The sequence below is a fragment of the Protopterus annectens genome, chromosome 7.part1 (assembly GCF_019279795.1).
Source record: "Protopterus annectens isolate FY-2018-M chromosome 7.part1, PAN1.0, whole genome shotgun sequence".
NCBI classification, from domain to species: domain Eukaryota; kingdom Metazoa; phylum Chordata; order Ceratodontiformes; family Protopteridae; genus Protopterus; species Protopterus annectens.
Genome location: NC_056740.1, coordinates 511,972,646 through 511,993,487, shown reverse-complemented (window position 1 = coordinate 511,993,487; position 20,842 = coordinate 511,972,646). Strand labels below are relative to the sequence as shown.

The following is a 20,842-nucleotide window of genomic DNA, read 5'->3' as shown; positions in this document are numbered from 1 at the left end:
TGTACAACTAGCCTTAGGCAAAGTTCCATGGCATATCCTTGCTAGTTGTAAGTCACCATCTATGACCCAGGATAACCATAGCACTTACTTGAATGTACTGGAAACATTCATCATTCAGGCCAACACTATATTCATGGAAAATTTCAACTATCCCACCATAAATTGGGATACATACTCAATCACTAACATGCATGCTCAGAGTTTCCTGGATTTTGTCAGTCCAAACACCTGAAAATAGCAGTCTGCACACCTTCTAGAGGTGTAAATGACCTGGATCTGGTGCTCACAAATGCAAAGGTATGTTCACCCTTTCAGTGTAATGTCCTTACTGACCAGATCAGATCACAAAGCAGTCATCCTTAAAATAAACATAACACCTGAACTCCCAGCAAAACCCATAACCTTTAAGAACATCATTCTCAAGGCTAGCTACCCCTATTAAGTGATGGCATAGCTAAATTCAAAATCCCTTCCCCCAACTCAGAAAAGACTGTGGTATATGCAAGTTTGTTTATGGAAACCCTGTACAAGCATGTAAATAACTGCAGAGCAACAGTGGTATAAAACTAAAATATAATTAGGACAAACTTCGAAAACAATGAAAGGATCTAAACCTGATCCCTGGCATGAATAGATCATGCTGGAGAGACAGATATGTGTCCTAGAGATTGCACCTCATCTGGATTAGGCTTTCTATTTACATGAAGCAGAGTACTTCCCTGACCATCTTCAAGCATAATCTGGACAGATGGATCAGAAATGACAAATTCACTCATTGGGTGGTGCCTATGACCCATATGGACAGAGACTGTTTTCAAAAATAGACAAAACCGTGCTTGCTGACCCTTGTTAAATATCCTCTAGGGATAGAAAATTGGGTAAAATCTGGAAAAAACTGGCAGGCTTGAAAGAGCTCTTGAGCCATTACTGTAGTAAACTATAAACCTATGAACCCATTCCATTTTTGTATTGTCAAGGGCAGGCCATGACAACTAAACTTTGTGGACTTCTTCAAGAAAGTCACTAGAGCCATGGCTAAGGGCAAAAATGATGCATCCTGCCTACTTCAACCTGGGAAAGGCATTTAGTGCAATAACCCACTCATGTATTATAAATAAACTAACAGATTGAAGTATAACTCCATATGTCATTCAAAGGATTGACAAATAGGTCATGGATAGACACATGAAGTTAGGCTGGAGAAATCCACCCCCAGCAAGAGGCCTGCTACTAGTGGTGTCCCAAAGGGCTCAGTACTTAGAATATCACCTGTTCAGAATATACTTCTCTGACATCAAGGCAAATGTAGAGGACCTTTACCTGATCAAATCTGCTGATGACTACAAGCCTGGTGTATTTATTTATTTATATATGTATATTTGTTTAGCAGAGTAGTGTACTGATCAGTACTGACCAATTTCAAGCTCAACCCAGGTTATAGGTCTTGGTGCAATCACTAAATCCCACAAAGATATGGATATCCTCCAGAAGGGTGTAACACAAACAAATAACTGATGCCACAGCTATGACCTAAAACGCATTGCAAAAATGTGCATCATTGTATCCTTTGGGAATATGACTACCCCTGTAAAATTACAGCATTGATAGTCCCCTAAGAGTAAACCCAGTGGTAACGGAATTGGGAACTCAGGTTGAGATTAACCAGAAATGTATTTACCATTTTGTCATTTTGTTGAGAAAATCCTTCTATGTAGTACAACTTATAAGTAAGGCCATAGGATCAAGATCTAAGGAAATCAAAGTCCAGCTACATTCAGCCCTCATTATGCCAATAACTGAGTAGAATGCACCCTTTGGCATGTACCTAACTGGGCATTTGCAACAGCTGGAGTAGCCACAGGTGTTCTTCAATGAGGGAATGCGTAGTGTAAATAACAAGTCCTATACAGACCACCTCAAAGCCCTGACCCTGCACTCTGTGTCCTATAGACTACTGAGGGGCGATCTATGCCTAACCTACAATGCATTCTCCTATCCAGTCCTGATGGATGTGCTACATATTTATAAAACAAACAGCACTGAAAAGACTTGAATCTATCTAAACCTTGTCTGTGACATAAACAAAACATGTTGGAGAGACAGGAATATGTCTCAGAGATTACCCCTTCTCTAGAATGGATTCCTCATGCATGTAAAACAGAGCTCTTCCTTAAACCTGTTTAGATGCAATTTGAGCCAATGTTTGGGAAATCATAAATTCACTCCAGGCTTGTCACCTGTGTGCTTTTATAGACAACAACAGTTCATAGATGTTGTAAGGCACAGACATAAAACAAAGCCACTCTAGTCTTTGGGCACTGATAATTGGCAAAATTGGAGCATTAATGTCTAGGCTTAAAAAGGCTCTAGGGCCATTAGCCTAGTCACCTGCTATGATCCTATGATGTACCAACTCAATAGCAGGGTAAACATGAAGAAGGGAAAATGTCTCACTGTTAAGAGACACTGCAAGTGCACAAATAGAAGTTATACCAACAGTGATTTCATATGCAAAACAGTTATCATAGTTTTCATCCTTGACATTTTATGACTTGGGTACCTCATGCTTGGGAAATGAAAAGTCAGTGACCCATAAATATATCCATCTGTCTATATATAAATAGATATATATGTATACAAGGGTTCTGTTGGTTTGGTTGACATCTGTTTAACTGACTGCATTTGGTCAATTATATAGATAATCAGCAATTGTGCAAGATCCAACATCCTAGACTAGACAGATATTCCTTTTCCCTGGGGAATGTGTGATCTTAGATTTACTATATATAATTAGTGGACAGCAGTTAGTCAAGCTTTGGTTTTTGACATAAAGTAGTTTACCTTTAGGATGTCGACGTATTTGTTATTTGACCAACTGAAGGTAAATCATATATTTATATATATATATATATATATATATATATATATATATTTGTATATACATATATATAGATAGATAGATATCTATATAGGTTCATAGATGTGTACTAGGCTAATGGCCCTGGAGCCTTTACAAGCCTAGCCCATAGGATCACCTTGGCATCTTGCCACCCAACCTTAGTTCCCAGTTCCTCTGTCAAGTAAAGCCACTGGAGTGATCTCTGGGGTGAATTTTCTATTTCCCATCCACTCATCAAGATTTCTGTTGAAGAGGGCCAGTGAAGTGCTCTGTTTGACATGTATGGAAGTCTATTCCATAGCATGGGCAGTCTCTGGGTTATGAACCTGTCCCTCCAGCATGTTCTGTTGATTGTGGTAATGAGGTTGTGGTGCAGAGGGATTGGGATTTCTTTAGATGTAGCACTTCTAACAGAGCTGGCTCAAACATGGCTTTGTTATGTAAGCTTCTTGGCCCTACAGGTCATTAATGAGAATACAAGGGAGGAGATTTAGTTAATTTTACTGAGACAGCTGAGATGAACTGGATAGGTAACTTACAAGCTGATAAGCTACCTGGGCTTAACAGAAATCTACCTCACAAACCAACCCTAAAGGGGCATAGAGTATTGCAATGATTTTGTTATGCTGGTGGTTTTTAAATAGAAAATTGTTTGCATGGAAGGTTTGATCTGATGAAGTATACTGAGTTATCCAAAAGCGCTACTCTTTATGATGGTTTTATTGTATTAAAGTTTTAATTTTATGACAGCTGGTTGCACTGGTTGCTGCACTTGTTGAATATTTTTTACTATGATGTTTTCCTTTGATAGTCAGCTTCTTGTTGTTTTTTTTTTTTATTTTACCGGTTCAGTGAATTGGTATTCGTGAAAGTGCACTTTCGTTTAAGTCCTACCATGCTTCATCTCTAGTGTTTATTAGTTGTTTTTAGACTGGAGAAAAAACATGGCCTGTGATGTGACTGGACTTTTTATTGTAGTATATTTTATTCCTATTAGGGGTGAGAAAATCACAGAACACATAAAGGGCAAAAATGGAGTTAGAACATCGAAGAACACATCTCTAGACCAAAAGTTCTAACTCTGAGGAGAGTGATTCTTTAGATGAGTGTGTGGAGCTGATGACATGAGAGAAAGGTTGATAGAACTTTTGAGGAATGTGAATAAACATCTTGACCGATACATATCAAGGTGGTAGAAATATGTTAGGGAAAGATGGAAAGCAAAGGGGAGTGGAGATATTATGTCCCAGGTCTATAATATCTGAGGCTGAAGGTAAGAAATACGGTTGAGAATACAATAGAATGTAAATATAAAATCCTGAATACTAAACTGTAAAGTGGGAAGAGGGTAATTTGAAGGCAAACTTAATAAAGATGGTGGTGATGAGATAAAAGGTTCACGTCATGTGACATATGCTATTCAGGGTAGGTGATAAAGGAGAGAGAAGCTATAAACAATGATAAATAAGTAAGTGGTATGCAGAAAAGAAAGGAAGAGTTGTAAAAGGATGCTATGAGAATATGGGGAACTGGAGATGTGATCACTCCAGCTGCAATCGCACATTGCGAAAAATGGACTTTAAGGCCCTGATGTCAGTTGGTGACTAGTGGGAAGGCAGAATATAGGACTAGGATGAGTAGAATGACTGACTCCCAGGAATGAGATGCTGGAGACAAGACTGAATGAGGAGATTAAAGGAAAGAAAGGGGGTAGTTACGGCATGAGGAGAATTTAAGTGCAATGAGGAAGTCATTAGAAGCTTTTGAGATAATGAAAAGGGGAGTTACAAACAAGTGGGGCAGAAAGACAGAAAAGAAAGGATCAGTTCAGATCCTACTGGAAGGGAGACAGGTTTGTAGGCCAGTGGAGGAAAAGGAAGGTCAGCTTAAATGATTTAATAACCTAATGAGGAAATATGGGGTGCCAAAAGGGGGGACAATGGATGTATTCCAGGAAAATGAGTGACTTTCAGAAGATTAAAAGGAAAAAGGGGTTGTGACAGAGTTGACAGTGTAGGATGTTGAGGAAGGGGGGTGGAGTAAGGATTGATTGCAATGGATCAATCACTGCACGTTTTGTAAAAAAGAAGTATGACATACAGAGAAACAGAAACTAGATGGAAGCAGCAAAATTGGATGTACATGAAGCCTAAAATTAGAGTGGAAGAGGGAGGCATAGAGAGCTTATTTACATGACATATGATATGACAGATATCAGCTTTAAGCAAGTCATACTCTCTCCCTCTAGCTGGCTGAAGAGAGAAGTTTAGAACATTCTAGTAAATGTAAATGATCAAAGAACAGTTGGAGTAAGAGGAGAAGACCGTAACGCTGCAGATATTTTGGACCTATGAGGGCACAGCAACAGCAAATAGACTTTTCTAGGAAGATGGAAAACATATTTTAAAATATTTGGAATTCCTCAGTGTTGTTTTATGCATGGGAAGTAAGATGGCTAGGCTGTGAATTAAGTCTAATAAGGAGACAGAAAGAAAGACAGATAAAGCAAGGCAATGATAAATTTAGGCCAAGGTAGGAAAATCCGAGACCATGTAGAAGGTGATTAAGCAGTTTAAGATAAATAGGATATTAGCAAGACGGGAGAGTGAGCTGAGAAAGGTGTTGTTCTTTTGTGGGATACAACTGGACAGTGTAACGATTGCAAACAGTCAAAGTAATAGAATCAGGGACAGAGTAGAAATTGTTGGAGGTATTAGCCAGATAAGGATAAAATATAATGAGAGTAAGGGCAGGGTGTGGTGGGGTTTTTGGGTTGGAGCTTGTTGATGGGAAGGTTGAATAATAAACAATGAACAAATAAGAATATGGGTTAATGTAAGATTGTATTTTAATTTTGGATACATTGGGAAATGTTTGGTATGTTGTTTTATCCCACATAGAGCAAGGTGTAAAGCTTTTTTTTTTTTTTTTTTTTTTTTTATGGTTACTTTGAATAATAATAAATAACCCTTGTGGCTGCTATGACAGTGACAAGGATCTTCTAAAAATTTAAAAAACAAACAACAAACTGGTGAAAAAACCACCCTTGCAGGTCCAGCGCCTTTAAACTCCTGGATTCAGATAGATGTGTGCAAAGTTCTTTATAATCCACAGGTTATGTTGTAAACAAGAACGCCAATAAACGAAAAAACCAAATTGAAATTTTATTAAGCTTAAAAACAAGCTTTTCGTCAGTGCTCTGTAGCTTAAAAACAAGCTTTTTGTCGGCACTCTGTAGCTTAAAAACAAGCTTTTCATCGGTGCTCTGTTAGCTTAAAAACAAGCTTTTCGTCAGCACTCTGTTAGCTTAAAAACAAGCTTTTCATCGGCGCTCCATTATAAAGAAAAATTGGCGCTTATTAACCACCGAGTCAATAGGAGCATTTGGACTACTATCGCCCCCTAAGGTTACTTTCAGGAGGGGCCTTAACATCAAAAACATCCAGGAGTCCAAAGTTTCTGGTGCCTACCCCAGATCTGGGATGCTCAAATGTAACATGTGCAGGTACTGCAGATACATTAAAGCAAGTTCAGCTTTTTCCATCAGGGGCAAGAAATATCTCATACAAGGAAGATTCAATTGTGCCAGTAATCGGGTGGTATATTTAGCCCAGTGTTCAGTCTGCCCAGGTTTCTACTTTGGCAAGACTGATAGGGAACTACAGGAACGAGTATACGAGCACTTATATGCCATCAGGAAGGGGAAGGTCGACAACGCTCTGGCCAAACATATATTAGATAATCCAGGTCATGAATTTTTGTTTACAGTCATCGATCAGCTAAACCAAGAGTTTATGGGGGATCAGATTCTTTAAAACTTGAATGCAAGGAGTTGATGTGGCAACTTAAGCTGGAAGCTTACCATTTACCTGGACTTAACAGTATGCTTTCCATCAGTTGCTTTCTCAAATTGAGAAGCCTAGTGAGGTGAAGCCCCCTGGAGTGACTTAATGGCATCTGGGAACATATTTTTGGGTTTTACCATTTTTTGTTTCATTTCTGTGTTCACTATTTATTGTTTATTTTAATGTTTATATTAACACTTGTGGGAATTTTCTTTCCACTTTTATACTTATTTTTAAAATACATCATAATTTTTCTTGTGGCTATTGACACATTTGATCATTTGTATTTATATGTAATTATGGTGGCTTTAAAATTCAATATTTGGAGCATCATAGGTTTACCAGCATTGATGGCAGGTATGAGTAGTAGATACCAAATTGTTGAACATTTTGGCCGCTTCTTAGTTAAAAATTTCAAAGTGTAATTTATGTGCTTTTTAAAGGGGAGCCACTAGGGGGCGCATTTGAGTGGATTAGTGATGTATTTATAGTGAGACAAATGTGTGATGCAATTTGTTGTTCTGAGGAAGTTGGTGCAGAACGCCTACGAAAAGCTTGTTTTTAAACTTAATAAAATTTCAATTTGTTTTTTTCGTTTATTGGCGTTCTTGTTTACAACATAACCTGTGGATTATAAAGAATTTTGCACACATCTGTCTGAATCCAGGAGTTTAAAGGCACTGGTACTGCAAGGGTGTTTTTTTCACCAGTGACAAGGATCTTACCAGAGTTAACTTCATAAAAAAAAAATGTATTAATGATGCAAGACAAGTGCGCATTAAGTAGTACAGAAGTATGTATTTTCTGTGTAGTATGGTATTTAATAAAAGTGCAAAAAAGTGCCAATAAAATACTACAGTCATTATTTTTGGTTATAAAATGTGTAAGATAAAAAGATAACAAAGGAAAGAAAGTGTGGACTGTTTAAGGGTAATGTGAAGAAAGGGATAATTCAGTAGAAGGGAAGATAAATGTATAGAGGGTTGGGAGAGTGGCCTAATGGTTAAGGTGTTTGCCTTACAAACACAGGGTACAGGGTTTGAATCTCACAGGGGATAACTGGCTAGGCTTAAAATGGCTTGCAAGGGTAGTTAGCCTAGTACTGACCTATGAACCTATTTCTCATGAGCCTATAGGGAAAAATATTCAAATGTGCATGAAACAGTCTTATGTTATGTGGAGGTAGAGACAGAGGTGCAAACATGTATTGTAGCATAAAAAAGATCTGACATTTATCTAAAAGTTAAGTAAGTAGATAGATTTAGTGGGGCAGTCATTCTGTATGTGACAACTCTTTACATCCACCCACACATCTAGGTAGCCTGTTTTCATTAGTATGTAAGTGTAAATAGTCATGCAGATCTCAGTACTGAAGACATGTGGCAGCCATCTAGCCTGTTTTCATTAGTATGCAAGTCTAAATAGTTGTGCAGAGCCCAGTACTAAAGACATGTTGCAGCCAATGCCACGTCAAACCTACCATGTAAGTTTTTTTATAGATCAGGTAGAGAAGCATGCAGCAAATGCTGTCTGTCCAGCAGGTATCTGAACCAGCAGTATGAAAACTTGAGAAGTGAAATAAAATAATTCAAAACATAAGATTTCAGAGGACTGTCCACTCAGTGTTGTGGTTCTGCAGCTCTTTTTACATGTCATAGCAGTAAATATTCATGGCCATGATAGTTCTTTTATCTTCTAAAGGGGTTATTCTTGTGATAGTTAAAAAAAGAAAGGTCTACAACCGCTCTTTTTAATATTTCGTTTTCTATACTGGAGATGTCATTATCAGAACATATGGTTACTCAATAAGTATGAAAAACTTAAAACAGCCTTGAATGTAGCTCATTGTTAATCTATGATAGTTTATATTGTAGCACTTAAGATCATTTGGCTAAATAATTTGGGAATAGAGAAGCCAGTTAATTTACATGGGGACATATGGATCTAAAACACAAGTGGGAGTTATCCTACTGTACCCTTATTACAAGGTAAATGTCTGCAGTTTTGAACCAGGTTTCTTGTGCAGATTCCTTCCTTTCCTTTCCTTGCTCATTCCTATAAGCTTCTCACGCCTGACAATCTTTGTTATTGCTGTTTACTTTTAACTTACTCATATAACTTACTCGTTCTTACAAATGTTAATGATTTGCACAATCATTTATACTACAGGATGTAAATAAAAGTACCAGTTATAACTACATCCTTTTTAAGATAATCAAAACATGTGATATGCTTTTCAAACAGGTTTGTTTACTGTATTAGTCATACAAATTTCCCTTCTACGCATGACATTCCAGGAGTCTATACTCCAAACATTCAGTAGCACATGGGGAGCATAAAACAATTCTCATCTCTAGCATGCTTATCCTTACAGCTTCACTTGAATTATATCAGATATGGCATGCTTTCCTCTACTGTTTCAAAGTGAATTAAATTGCTGCTCATACTCACCTTAAGTTTTCAGTATATAAAAAAAATCTTTGGAGGCGTATTCAAAAGAAACAGTACATTTTTTCTAACAAAAGCAATTGCTAGAATACATGTAGCAATGATGATAAATGCTTTGCAAATAAACAAAACAATAGCCTAATATTTGAAATAAGACTCAATAAAATGTGCAATTGCTTCTGATGCAGAGAATAAATCAGATATAGCAATCTATTTATTTTTTGCTTCATGCTGGACAGGTTGTATTAGCTTTTGTTCATCTGTTATCAATTCCAGATATTGACATTTGAATATTTTTTGAAAATAGATAACTGGGATCTAAGTCACTAATTAAACTGCTGATTCAAGGAAAAGACAGAATCAAATGCTGCGGGATAATTTTACTCAAATATGGATTCAGTCTCTCCCATTCCACAGAAATGTTTGAGCAGGAGGAATTTACTACGAAACTAATTCTCGGTCACCCCATAAAGAAAGATAAGCAGAACATTTCTGTACCTCAGAATATATGACTAGAACAACAAGGATGTCATTTATGTTAAAATGACACCTTTGTACAGGAAATAAAGTACGGACCAAATGGCCTTAAACAAGAGGAATGTGACTAAATGTACAGGCACTCAAAAGAAATGAGCACAGGGTTGTAGCACAGACAGGGTGAAAAGTATTGCCTAGGCTAAGACTCCCACCCCAACTTTAACACAACAACCAGGCCAGCATCCTTACACAGCAAGTGAGGTACTGAAAAGGACTCCAATTCAAAAAAAATGGTTGTGGGGGGGCTTCAAATGAAATGGAAAGAAACATTGACTTTAGCAAGACTGGCAACATCCTCAGCACTAATATTTGATGATATAATGACTTCTAAGAATCAAAGATCACATATCCCCCCCCCCTCTCTCTCTCTCTCTCTCTCTATATATATATATATGTATATATATATATATATATATATATATATATATATATATATATATAGATATATATATATATATATATATATATATATATATATATATATATACATATTTGAATATGTGTCTCATCAAAGTATGAACAGCCAGATGAGCAAATGCAAAAAGAGCTATCTATTTACATTGAATCTAAAAAGACTGACTTACGAAAAATTAAAAAAAGAATGTATTTTCTGAAGGGAGGCTACCCTCCCACACCTTCACCCTCTGCTAATTATATATAAACTAACTCAAAGAACATATAACACAGGTAGAAAGGGCAAACTCCCAGACCCTGCTATTCCACAATCTCACATGGAAAACTGCTGAAAGACTGAAAAACATGCCTGTAACAGCATTTACTTTTATGAATGTTCACTCTTACAGACAGCAACCAGATATCTAACTCTCTCTCTCTCTCTCTCTCTCTATATATATATATATATATATATATATATATATATATATATATATATAGAGGGGTTCCTGTTGGAATCCATATGGTCAAGACCATATGATCGAAGTTTTAGAACTTCGAAATTCCAAACGGAGATCTGCATACAGCGTGGAATGGGAGATTTCCCTTTTCCTCACTGTAATGCGATCTTGGAGTTGGTATATTTAAGTAACGGGGGATTTGGGGGGTGCATGGGGTTTGCCCCCCTGCAGAAATGTTGAAAAGGTGTTTTTATTTTTTTGTTATGTTGGATTTATTTCTCAATCTCGATATTCCGAAGCATCAGTCATATGGTCTGGATCATATGAAATTCGATGTTTTGGAAATTCTAGATTCCGAAGTGAATCCATGTACAGATATTTATCTATTTATCTATCTATATGTATGTATAAATAGATATAGATATTTATAAACTGAAAGGAAAAAGCAGCGTGAATTGTGTAATACCTTAAAACTTCAGCAATGGGGTCCATGGGATCTTTGGCCACACACACACACACACACACACACACACACACACACACACACACACACACACACACACACACACACACACACACACACACACACACACACACACACACACACAGTATGTATATCTATAGATAGATAGATAGATAGATAGAGACAGACAGATACACATACATATACAGGTAGATAGTCAGATATTTTATATGGGAGGCCTTCAGATAAATATTATTTATATCTTCATTTTTCTCCTACCAAGCATGGAAACAGGCAAAATGGCTACATGAAAGGAAGCCGTGCTAATGTTGGGGTTGTTATAATGGCAAAGTGGGAGAATGTAGACAGGGATCAGTGAGAAACAGGACAGGTGACTTTCATTCTACTAGCCAACAAATTAATTCTCATTCTGAGTTTAGGCAGATCATGGAAAGTGGAACAAGGCACACATTTTGAGTTCTTTTTTGGTGGGTTGGCCAAGGTAATCAGGAATTAGAATATAACAACTAGATGAAATTGGCAGAGGCAGGTCTGATTTACAGACTAATTGTGTAAAATGTAGGCGGCTGCTCATACTCTATTAAAGAAAAAATAGTTTTCCAGAAAAAAAAAAGAAAAATACGGCAAAAGGAAAAATAAATAAGACTAGAACTGGCATTTTTTTCTAAAGCAATAGAAGTGAATAAATGGAAAAACCCGATATACAAAAGTGGGAAGTATAAATAACTGTAATCTGAAGCTATCGAGGATGATACAAATAGTTTTTCTTTTAAATGAAATCCAGAAACCAGAAGACTGCTAATCGGAATACATTATTTGCACATTACCTAAATATATGAGAAGATATGTCTTCCAACAGGAAATGTAGTCACAGAAATATGAAGTTCACTGGGTGTTTCATACAATACAACATATAAAGCCATGTTCTTTGTAAATAGTGTAATATGCTAAAATGTTACCGTTGTGCTCTATTAATATACTTTTCTGCAGACTTCTAATTTTAATAATAATAATAATCATTTTCAAATAATTGTATATTACTTACTAGTTCCTCATTATTCAGTGATGTCCTCGTGACCATTGCAAAAGACAGTCCAGCTTTTCGGGCAGCTAGAGTCTGAATAAGGAAAAAAAAATAGTGTCTTAATTCATTAATGTCAAAAGATTCAATTACACTATCAATTTTGTTCATTTCTAAATCCATGAAAATGAGAATTGTGGAAAAAAAATGTAGCAAACTTGTTTCCACTGGTGAATATACTAGTAATGCAGCACAGTTTAACAAAGGAATCTTCAGTTGTGTTACTATCTGCTCCTGCAGTGAACTTTGTGGAAAGCTGAAACCATTTGGAAATGTATGTGAAAGCTGTGACATTGTGGAATTATTTCTAGCAACATCATTTTTTCTCATCACATGGCATAATTATTGTCAACAGTATAGAACTACAGCAAAAGATTAACGTCCCCAAAATACTTTACAAAAGCTGATTAATGATAATGTAAATAAAAACTGAAAATGAGTTATAATGATCTCATGTTGGTCATTTTCAGCAACAGCCATAATGCTTAAATGACACCACCCATTTCAAGCACAAGTCCTCAAGAGGTAACCACAAATATTCCATGATTATTATTTGATTAGTAAACTTCATTGTAGCAGCCTTAAAACTACTTTTTAATCAGTGCCAAAGCGATGCAAACAGTGCTTTCAAAGCATTGTGGAAGGACTTGCACTGAGCCTTAAATTTTTCACTTTCTAAACTTGTGGAGATGAATGACTGATGACTTCATCCTTTAAAGTGTTCTTATTTCTTAAGCAAATCCTGCATATATGAAGAAACAGATATCTCCATCCACCACACAACATCTTTATGTGTACAGTGCTGAGGAGTTATATGCCTGGCTCACGAGGGATCAGCAAACCCCACACTTATGAATCTCCTACATATTTGTAAGTCAAAGACTAAGAGAAATACAAGGCCTCAGGACCTGAATTTTGTCTGTGACTTAAACACAACATGCTGAAGAGACAGATACGTATACAAGAGACTACCCCTCATTTGGAACAGCCTTTCCATCCTTGTGAAGCTGAGCTTCTCTAGTACCCAGTTTAAGCCTAACCTCGACCAGTAGATGGAGAATAAGAAATTTACCCTGGGATGGCACCCATGTCCCTTATCGAGATAGGTAGCTTATAAATGCCTGGTCCTTGAGGTACTACTTGGATAAAGGACATCATTATTTTTGGGGAAAACTTGGCTAGTCTTAGAAAGGCCACCCAGGCCTAGTAACAATCTATGAATCTATAAATCTATGATCTTTCACACAACACTGGAAGATAGTATATTTATAAATCTCACAGAATATAAGGAAAACATGTATGTCTTACTGAGGAATATAAGCTGTAGAATGAAAATCACATGTTGTCGTTCTACAGAAGTAGTCCAAAACATTAAATAGGAAGTTTTTTTATTGCAATGACAAATGTATAATTTAAAATCTTCTTGGGAAATTCATAAAAGTATTGTGATGTGTACACCTTCATGTACATGTTGTGGTAACCTTTTTCAGTTCAGAGACAACCCTAACTCTATGTGGCATGGTGCTCGAGTATTAAGATGTATAGCACTGTAAAGCACTTGGTCTGTGGCCTTGCTGTATTCTAATGCAGTAGTCTTGGGAGATACACATGCTAATTAGTCATGTGCTCTTTCTTCCTCTCCCAGAACAACCTGCATGAAGGCATCTACACACCAAACAATTCATAAAATATCTTAGACATGAAGAGCAGCATGGCCAGCCCTAACATGTTGCAGTAGTGAACACTGCAAAAGTTGTACATACTGGGGTGTTTACTGGTAAAATAGGGTTGGGATATGTGTGGGCTGTATCAGGTATGTATGCATGGGAGGAAGAGGTAGGAGAGTTAAAGGGTTTCATATAGGTGTGTACATGTGTGTTTAAAACTAAATGAGAGGTGAGTGTGATTGGGCATGTAGAAGGCTGTTTGTGTGTGTGTGTGTGTGTGTGTGTGTGTGTGTGTGTGTGTGTGTGTGTGTGTGTGTGTGTGTGTGTGTTGATGTAATCAAAACTCTGCACTTGTCTTTTTTGTTATTTTGTTCCCCTCTTAATCCCACACAACCTGTTTTGATGTGCATGAGTGTATGAGTGCGGGTCTGCAGCAGTTTCCATACCCCCATACCCACTAGACTTGCATCCTACATGGGCTCAAACAAGACTTAGCAACACCACAGGGTACTCTTTTCAATCATAGTCTAAGCTACAGCTTTGTCCCAGCTGAATGGAAAATGGTCACTGTTATCTCCTTGCACAAATGTGGTGCTTCCACTGACCTGGGGAGCTATAGACCTATTAGCTTCACTAGCTTTACCTGGAAGGCCATGGAGTGAATCATCATGGACCTTATCAACAAAGATATAGATAATCTCCAAACACTTGACCCTACTCAGTTTGCATTTGTCAAAGAGAGATCATGCCTGTTAAACCTGGTGGACTTCTTTGAGACAGTCACCAAGGCCCTGGACGAGGGGATATCTGTGAATACAGCCTACCTAGACTTAGCCAAGACTTTTGATACTATCCCCACTCAGGCATCATTGAAAATTCACGCAGCCAGGTATCAGCCTTTATATCATTAGATGGGTCGCTGACTGGCTCACTGATAGAATCCATATAGTCAAAATAAGGGAATCCACCTCCAAAAGCAGACCTGTAACCAGTGGTGTTCCACAGGGACTTCTACTGTTTGGAATCTATTTCTCTGAAGTACAAGCTAAAACTAAAGGTCTGTGGCTGACTTGCTGATGACTGCAAACTGAGATCAGTCATAGAATCTCCAAACAATATCAACATCCTGCAAGAGAGTCTTACACAAACAAATGATTGGTGCCAAAGTCATGGCCTTAAACTCAATGCAAAAAATGTATTATCATCCTTTTCAGTAAGTGCAATATTCCTGCTAACTACCATATCAATAACAACACCCTAAGTATGCATTCAGTGGTGAGAGACCTGGGCACACAGGTTGACAACAACCTTACCCTTGATCATCAAGTCTCCACAGTGGTAAGAAAGGCATTCTATATTGTTCATTTCCTAAGTAAGGGCATTGCATCCAGAAAAAAAGAAGTTATAACCTCTCCGTACTATTCCCTCATTAGGCCAATAACTGAGTACACCATTCCTTTTGGTATGTATGCACATGCAGCAAGGTTTCCTCACAAGGAAAATTCAAGGTCTTCAACATCTGACCTATGTGAATCATCTGAAATCACTGTCACTTTATTCTGTTTCATGCAGACTAATCAGAGGTAATATACACCTTACATATAAGGCAATCTTTGACCCTGCTTTACTGGAAATGCTGCATATCTGCAAGTCAAATGGTACCCGGGTTACTCACTCTAAAGACCTTAACCTGGTATGTGACATTAATAGAACCTGATGGAGGGACAGATTTGTCTCCCAGATGTTACAACACCTTTGCAATTGACTTCCACTGAATGTCAAACAGAGCACCTCATTGACCCTCTTCAAACACAATCTGGCTGATTGGATTGGTAACCATAAATTCACCCAGGGGCTCCACCTCTGTCCCTCTTGGACAGGACAATTAGTGCTGATCATGGAAATAAGAGTAGAACATGGCTAGGCTTGTTAGGGCCCTAGGGCCATTAGCCTAGTAACTTCCTATGATCCTATGATTCTATGACTAATGAGTATATTCTACCACATTGTGTGGAGGAAGATACTACCACCATGCAGTACTGTAAATGTTTGTGCCTTAACAGCACTTCAAGCTAATATGGGATAAGGGGAGGGGGGAATGACTAACCACCAGGCAGTAATCTAAACTTTTTTTCCCTACTAGCAGTTCAACTGATATTGAGATCCGGGTGGGGCGAAACATTGGTCACCAGGGAGTAATATAAATTATTGTGCCTTAATGGTACTTCAGCTAGTACAGGGACACAAAGCAGCCACATCAGTTAACTACATCAATGTGCAAATGACCACTGATATGTATATCACAGTAGTTATCTGTGATTCAGAGACATGGAAATCAGCTGAGCATAAGGTCTTTCCATCATGACTAACATTTGTGAATCGCATGATACTGCGAGACCTTTTTAGTGGACCCATTTAATGAATCCCAGGTTTAATATTTTTCCATTTTAGAAATCACTGTTTTAAATCTGCTTTTGTCATAGTTTCACTCAATACACTTGAATTGGTCATGTTTATTTGCCTTTGTCCAGTCTTATACCTGCGGCTTTTTCATGATATCAAAGTAATAAGCAAGAATTCTAAATGATGATGTAATGCTTTAACTATGTTCCTGAGTAACTTTGTGCAGAACACTTTCTGCAGATGCCATCTTATTTATCAGCAGAATTATTGTAATTGAGGTTTTAATTGCTATAATGCTTTAATTTAGATTAAAATATTCTAAACAGCTGCTAATAATGAAATCCATGTTCGCTGATCAATAAAATTGTTTGAATGTACTGGATGCATTCAAGAGATGCAGTTTGAATGTGAACTGAAAATCCCAACAAACAAAAAGGAAAACATTTGTTTTATCATACAAGTGAAAGATACAGCAAGGGACTTCTACCCCCTTCCGAGCATAACACGTGCCTTCATTAGTACGTGTACATAACTTATCACTGTGGTGTATGTAGCATGCACTTCCTTTTACTTGTATTCAGTCCTTGAAATATCTGCAGGTTTAAACAGCTCATGGCGTCATGTTCATTAGCAGATTGCTCCTTGTATATTTGGAAATGGGAATGCAGACTATATGATTGCTTGCTTTACAGTGACTCACACAAAATATATGACTAGTAATTCTGGACATATCAGGTTAAGTGGTAACAATGCTGTGCAAGTCCACACAACACACAACAGAAGAATGCTGGTGAGGGAGGTGGCTGAGGAGAAATTTGTCATTGAAAGAGCTAGGAAAAGGTGTTATAATCTAAATATTCCTCGTAAGAGGTGACATCCTACTCTTGACAGTCTGAAATGTTAGACCTCTCCACAAGATCCTTTGTAAAGTCAACTGTCTTGAATTGCAAGAACTCAAAAAAAATCTTTAGAAGGTAAAGCATTTGCTTATAAAATATAATCCCTCACAAATGCAGTAACATATGAGAATTATGAATTTCAATTTTCTTATAAATATTAATGCATTTCAGAATCATTTGTATGACTCCAAAGAAAAATATTACTCTTCTTATGTGAAATGTGCTATTACTCATTGATTCAGTTATAAGCTCTGAAACAGACTGAAATGCATACCAAAGACAAAAACTGAAATGGGAAACTGCTCTATAGGATTTCAGCTATGTAAATTTTTTATGTGTGAAAATGATATAAAGTAGTCTGAATTAGTACAAATTGCTATCTTACTGATGTTCTTAGCTATTCAGCAATTTATTAAGGAAATAGCTCACTGGTGGTAATTAAAAGCACTCATATAACAGTGACATGCCAGAGTCACTGAAGTTTTATTTTGATCCTGCAGAAAGAAAATTTGATTAAATCACAGATACCACATATGAAATACAAACGATTGCCCAAGTATCACAAAATAATGCACATTAAAAAAGTAACATTTGTAAAGGGTCAGAAAAGGAATTACTTCTGAATGATAATTCTACAGTTTTTGGAAATGTAATCCTTAATTATCTTATTTCATTTTCTCACAAAACTAAGTTTTGCACTTCATCAGCCAGTTGCTGAGGTAGTTGGTATAAAAAGAAAGTGTAAACAGTTCAGCAGCAAAGCAGCTGAGTTGAGCAAACAGCCTTTTCTGACACCATAGTTGGGCAGTTTTATGTTCATGGAAAGGAAAAAAAAAGAACAGATTCAGACATTACATGAGTGTTGATGAGGTACTGCAGATACACAAGACTGATATCAACAAAAACTGAAACACACCAAGAGGTTATTTAAGAAGTATTCTGAAAAGGGCTTGTTCAACAAGGATGGTAAACATATGTGTTCTCCGAGATACACGATATGGTTCAGCAAATATTTAAAACTTACCAAGGGAAAGGCTATGACAGTCATAAGCTGTAGGTGAACTTAAAAAAGTCTAAGAGATTTTCAGTCCGTTTGTATCTTTGATATACATGAAAGTTCTGGAGAGGGGGATTGATAAAGGGATATGCAGAGTTTTAGAAAGTTAGATGGGAGATGAGCAGTTCAGATTCAGATCAGGATGCAGCACAACTGACCCGATATTTGCAGAGAGACAGATAGTTGAGAAGAAGCTAGAGATGAGGAAAGTGCCCAACTGGACATTCCTACACTCGGAGAAAGCTTATGACAAGGTCTCAAGAAAGCTGATCTGGGCAGTACTGCCATGGTTTGAAGTCCCAGAAACATTGGTAGAATTAGTGTAGGCTATGTACATGAACTCAATGATGCAAGCATGAACAGGGTTTGGCCTCAAAGAGGGGTTCCCAATGGGAGTAGCTGTATATCAGGGTTCAGCTCTGAGCCTACTGCTGTTCATACTGGTGATGGACTACATTAGCAAACAGGTCGGAGGGAACAGATCAACAAAGCTGCTGTATGCAGATGATGTGGCATTATGGGTAGACTGAGCAAGAACTTCAGCAAAGACTAGGGGAATGTAATGCAAAACTGGAGGCACATGGGATGAAACTAAGTACAAATAAGACAGTGGTAATGGCAGCAAATTGGGGAAATCAGAAGAAGCTGAGGAATGACATAGAAGAGAAAACAGTGGAACAGGTTAAAGGCTTCAAGTACCTGGGAGAGGTGGTAGAAGAGAAGGGAAGTCTAAATAAAGATGTCAAAGGTAGAATCACAGGGGTTCTGGCCAACTGGCATAGAGTGTCAAGTGTAGTTTATGACAGAAGAATGCCAAAAAAACTAAAAAGTAAGGTGTACAAAACAGTAGTGCAACCAGTACTATTGTGTAGTACAGAAACCTGGGCAGTAAAGATACAGCAGATGAAGAAGCTAGAGATGAAGGAAAGGAAGTGCCTGAGACAGGTGGTACGATATACACTATGAGACAGATGAAGACATAAGAGCAGAGGCCAAAGTTCCTCAGGTTTCAGAAAAGATCAAAGAGAACAGATAACAGTGGTTCATCCACATGTGCAGAAAACAAAAAGACAATCTGGTGAAAATGGAGATAAGAGGAAACGAGGGTGTCCAGCAAAGAGGGGGATGGATTGTGTGAGAGAAGATCTGCATCAGTCAGGCACAAGTGTTGAAGAAGGCAGGAGAATGGCACTGAATCGAGAGAGATGGTGACAGTTAACATGATACCCCGACCCCATGCAGAAAATGGGAAAAAGGGGGCTGATGATGATGTGTGTGTGTGTGTGTGTGTGTGTGTGTGTGTGTGTGTGTGTGTGTGTGTGTGTGTGTGTGTGTGTGTGTGTGTGCGCGCGCGCGCGCATGTGTTGCTGTGTGGTTAGGTGTGTACTACTTATGCTGACTTCAATTTCAGTCAACTTCACAACAGAAAAACAGTTACACACAGGTATCACTGGTTACATCACAAATAGCTGCCATGAGCAGACTTTCTACATCTGCACTACACTACAGACCACCACTATATCTATCTGTAGTGTTGATAACAAAATTAACAGACATATGCTCTTCGTATTGGTGCACAAAATGCATATACAACACATCCTTCCCTGAACATCACTACAAACATTATATTTTGTTGGGGTATTTCCATTCCCTGAATTCTCATACACTGACACTTTATGATAAAGCCCCTTACTTAAATACAACTAGGCCATGATCACACAGCTGTTACTACTGTGAAATAGCCTATATATTGCACTGCATTGAACCATAGCAGTCAACAGCTTCAAAAATCGACTAATAATACATTTGGCTAAAATACATATTACACATCTGGGTCAATAAATCACAAGGTTGGTCAATTAAAGTCCAACGACAGAGCAGAGGTCAAGAGACAGAGACATGTATATCCATATATGTGTGTCAGCATGTGTGTGTTTGTGTGTGTGTGTGTGTGTGTGTGTGTGTGTGTGTGTGTGTGTGTGTGTGTGTGTGTGTGTGTGTGTGTGTGTGTGTGTGTGTGTGTGTGTGTGTGTGTGTGTGTGTGTGTGTGTGTGTATGTGTGTGTGTGTGTATAGATAGATACTAGATAGATAGATAGATAGACAGACAGAGAGATATCTGTCTCTCTCTCTTTCTCTCTCTCCATATATATATATATATATATATATATATATATATATATATATATATATATATATATATATATATGTATTTTATATATACTGGCTGTGTGCTACATGAACTCAATGAGGAACTAAACCCGCACATAAGGCAGCTGTTTAATCTTAGCCTTACCACAGGATACGTGCCCAAGGAGTGGCATATGGCAACTGTGGTCCCACTCCACAAAGGCGGTGCCTCTACGGACCCTGGTAATTACCGCCCCATAAGCTTAACAAGCCTGGTCTGCAAAGCTATGGAGAGGATCATAATGGAACTCATAAACAAAGACATAGGGGACTTGCAGACATTGGACCCGACCCAGTTTGGCTTTGTCAAGGGCAGATCATGCCTTTTGAACTTGGTCGACTTCTTCGAAACAGTCACCAAGGCCATTGATGAGGAAAGGCAGTCCATACAGCCTACCTTGACCTTGCAAAAGCTTTCGACACAATACCCCACTCAGGTATTATAGAGAAACTTACCAGCTTAAATGTAAACCCATATG

The 20,842-nt window shown here is 37.8% G+C and overlaps 1 protein-coding gene across 1 annotated transcript in view; it reads right to left on the bottom strand.

The window, feature by feature from the left end:
- UNC13C (unc-13 homolog C) overlaps positions 1 to 20,842 on the bottom strand; it is a 4,920,764-nt gene that overhangs the window by 3,470,843 nt on the left and 1,429,079 nt on the right. The window contains exon 6 of the mRNA XM_044078941.1: positions 12,113 to 12,184. Coding sequence (XP_043934876.1) covers positions 12,113 to 12,184 — 72 coding nt within the window. The remainder of the gene's footprint in view (positions 1 to 12,112; positions 12,185 to 20,842) is intronic.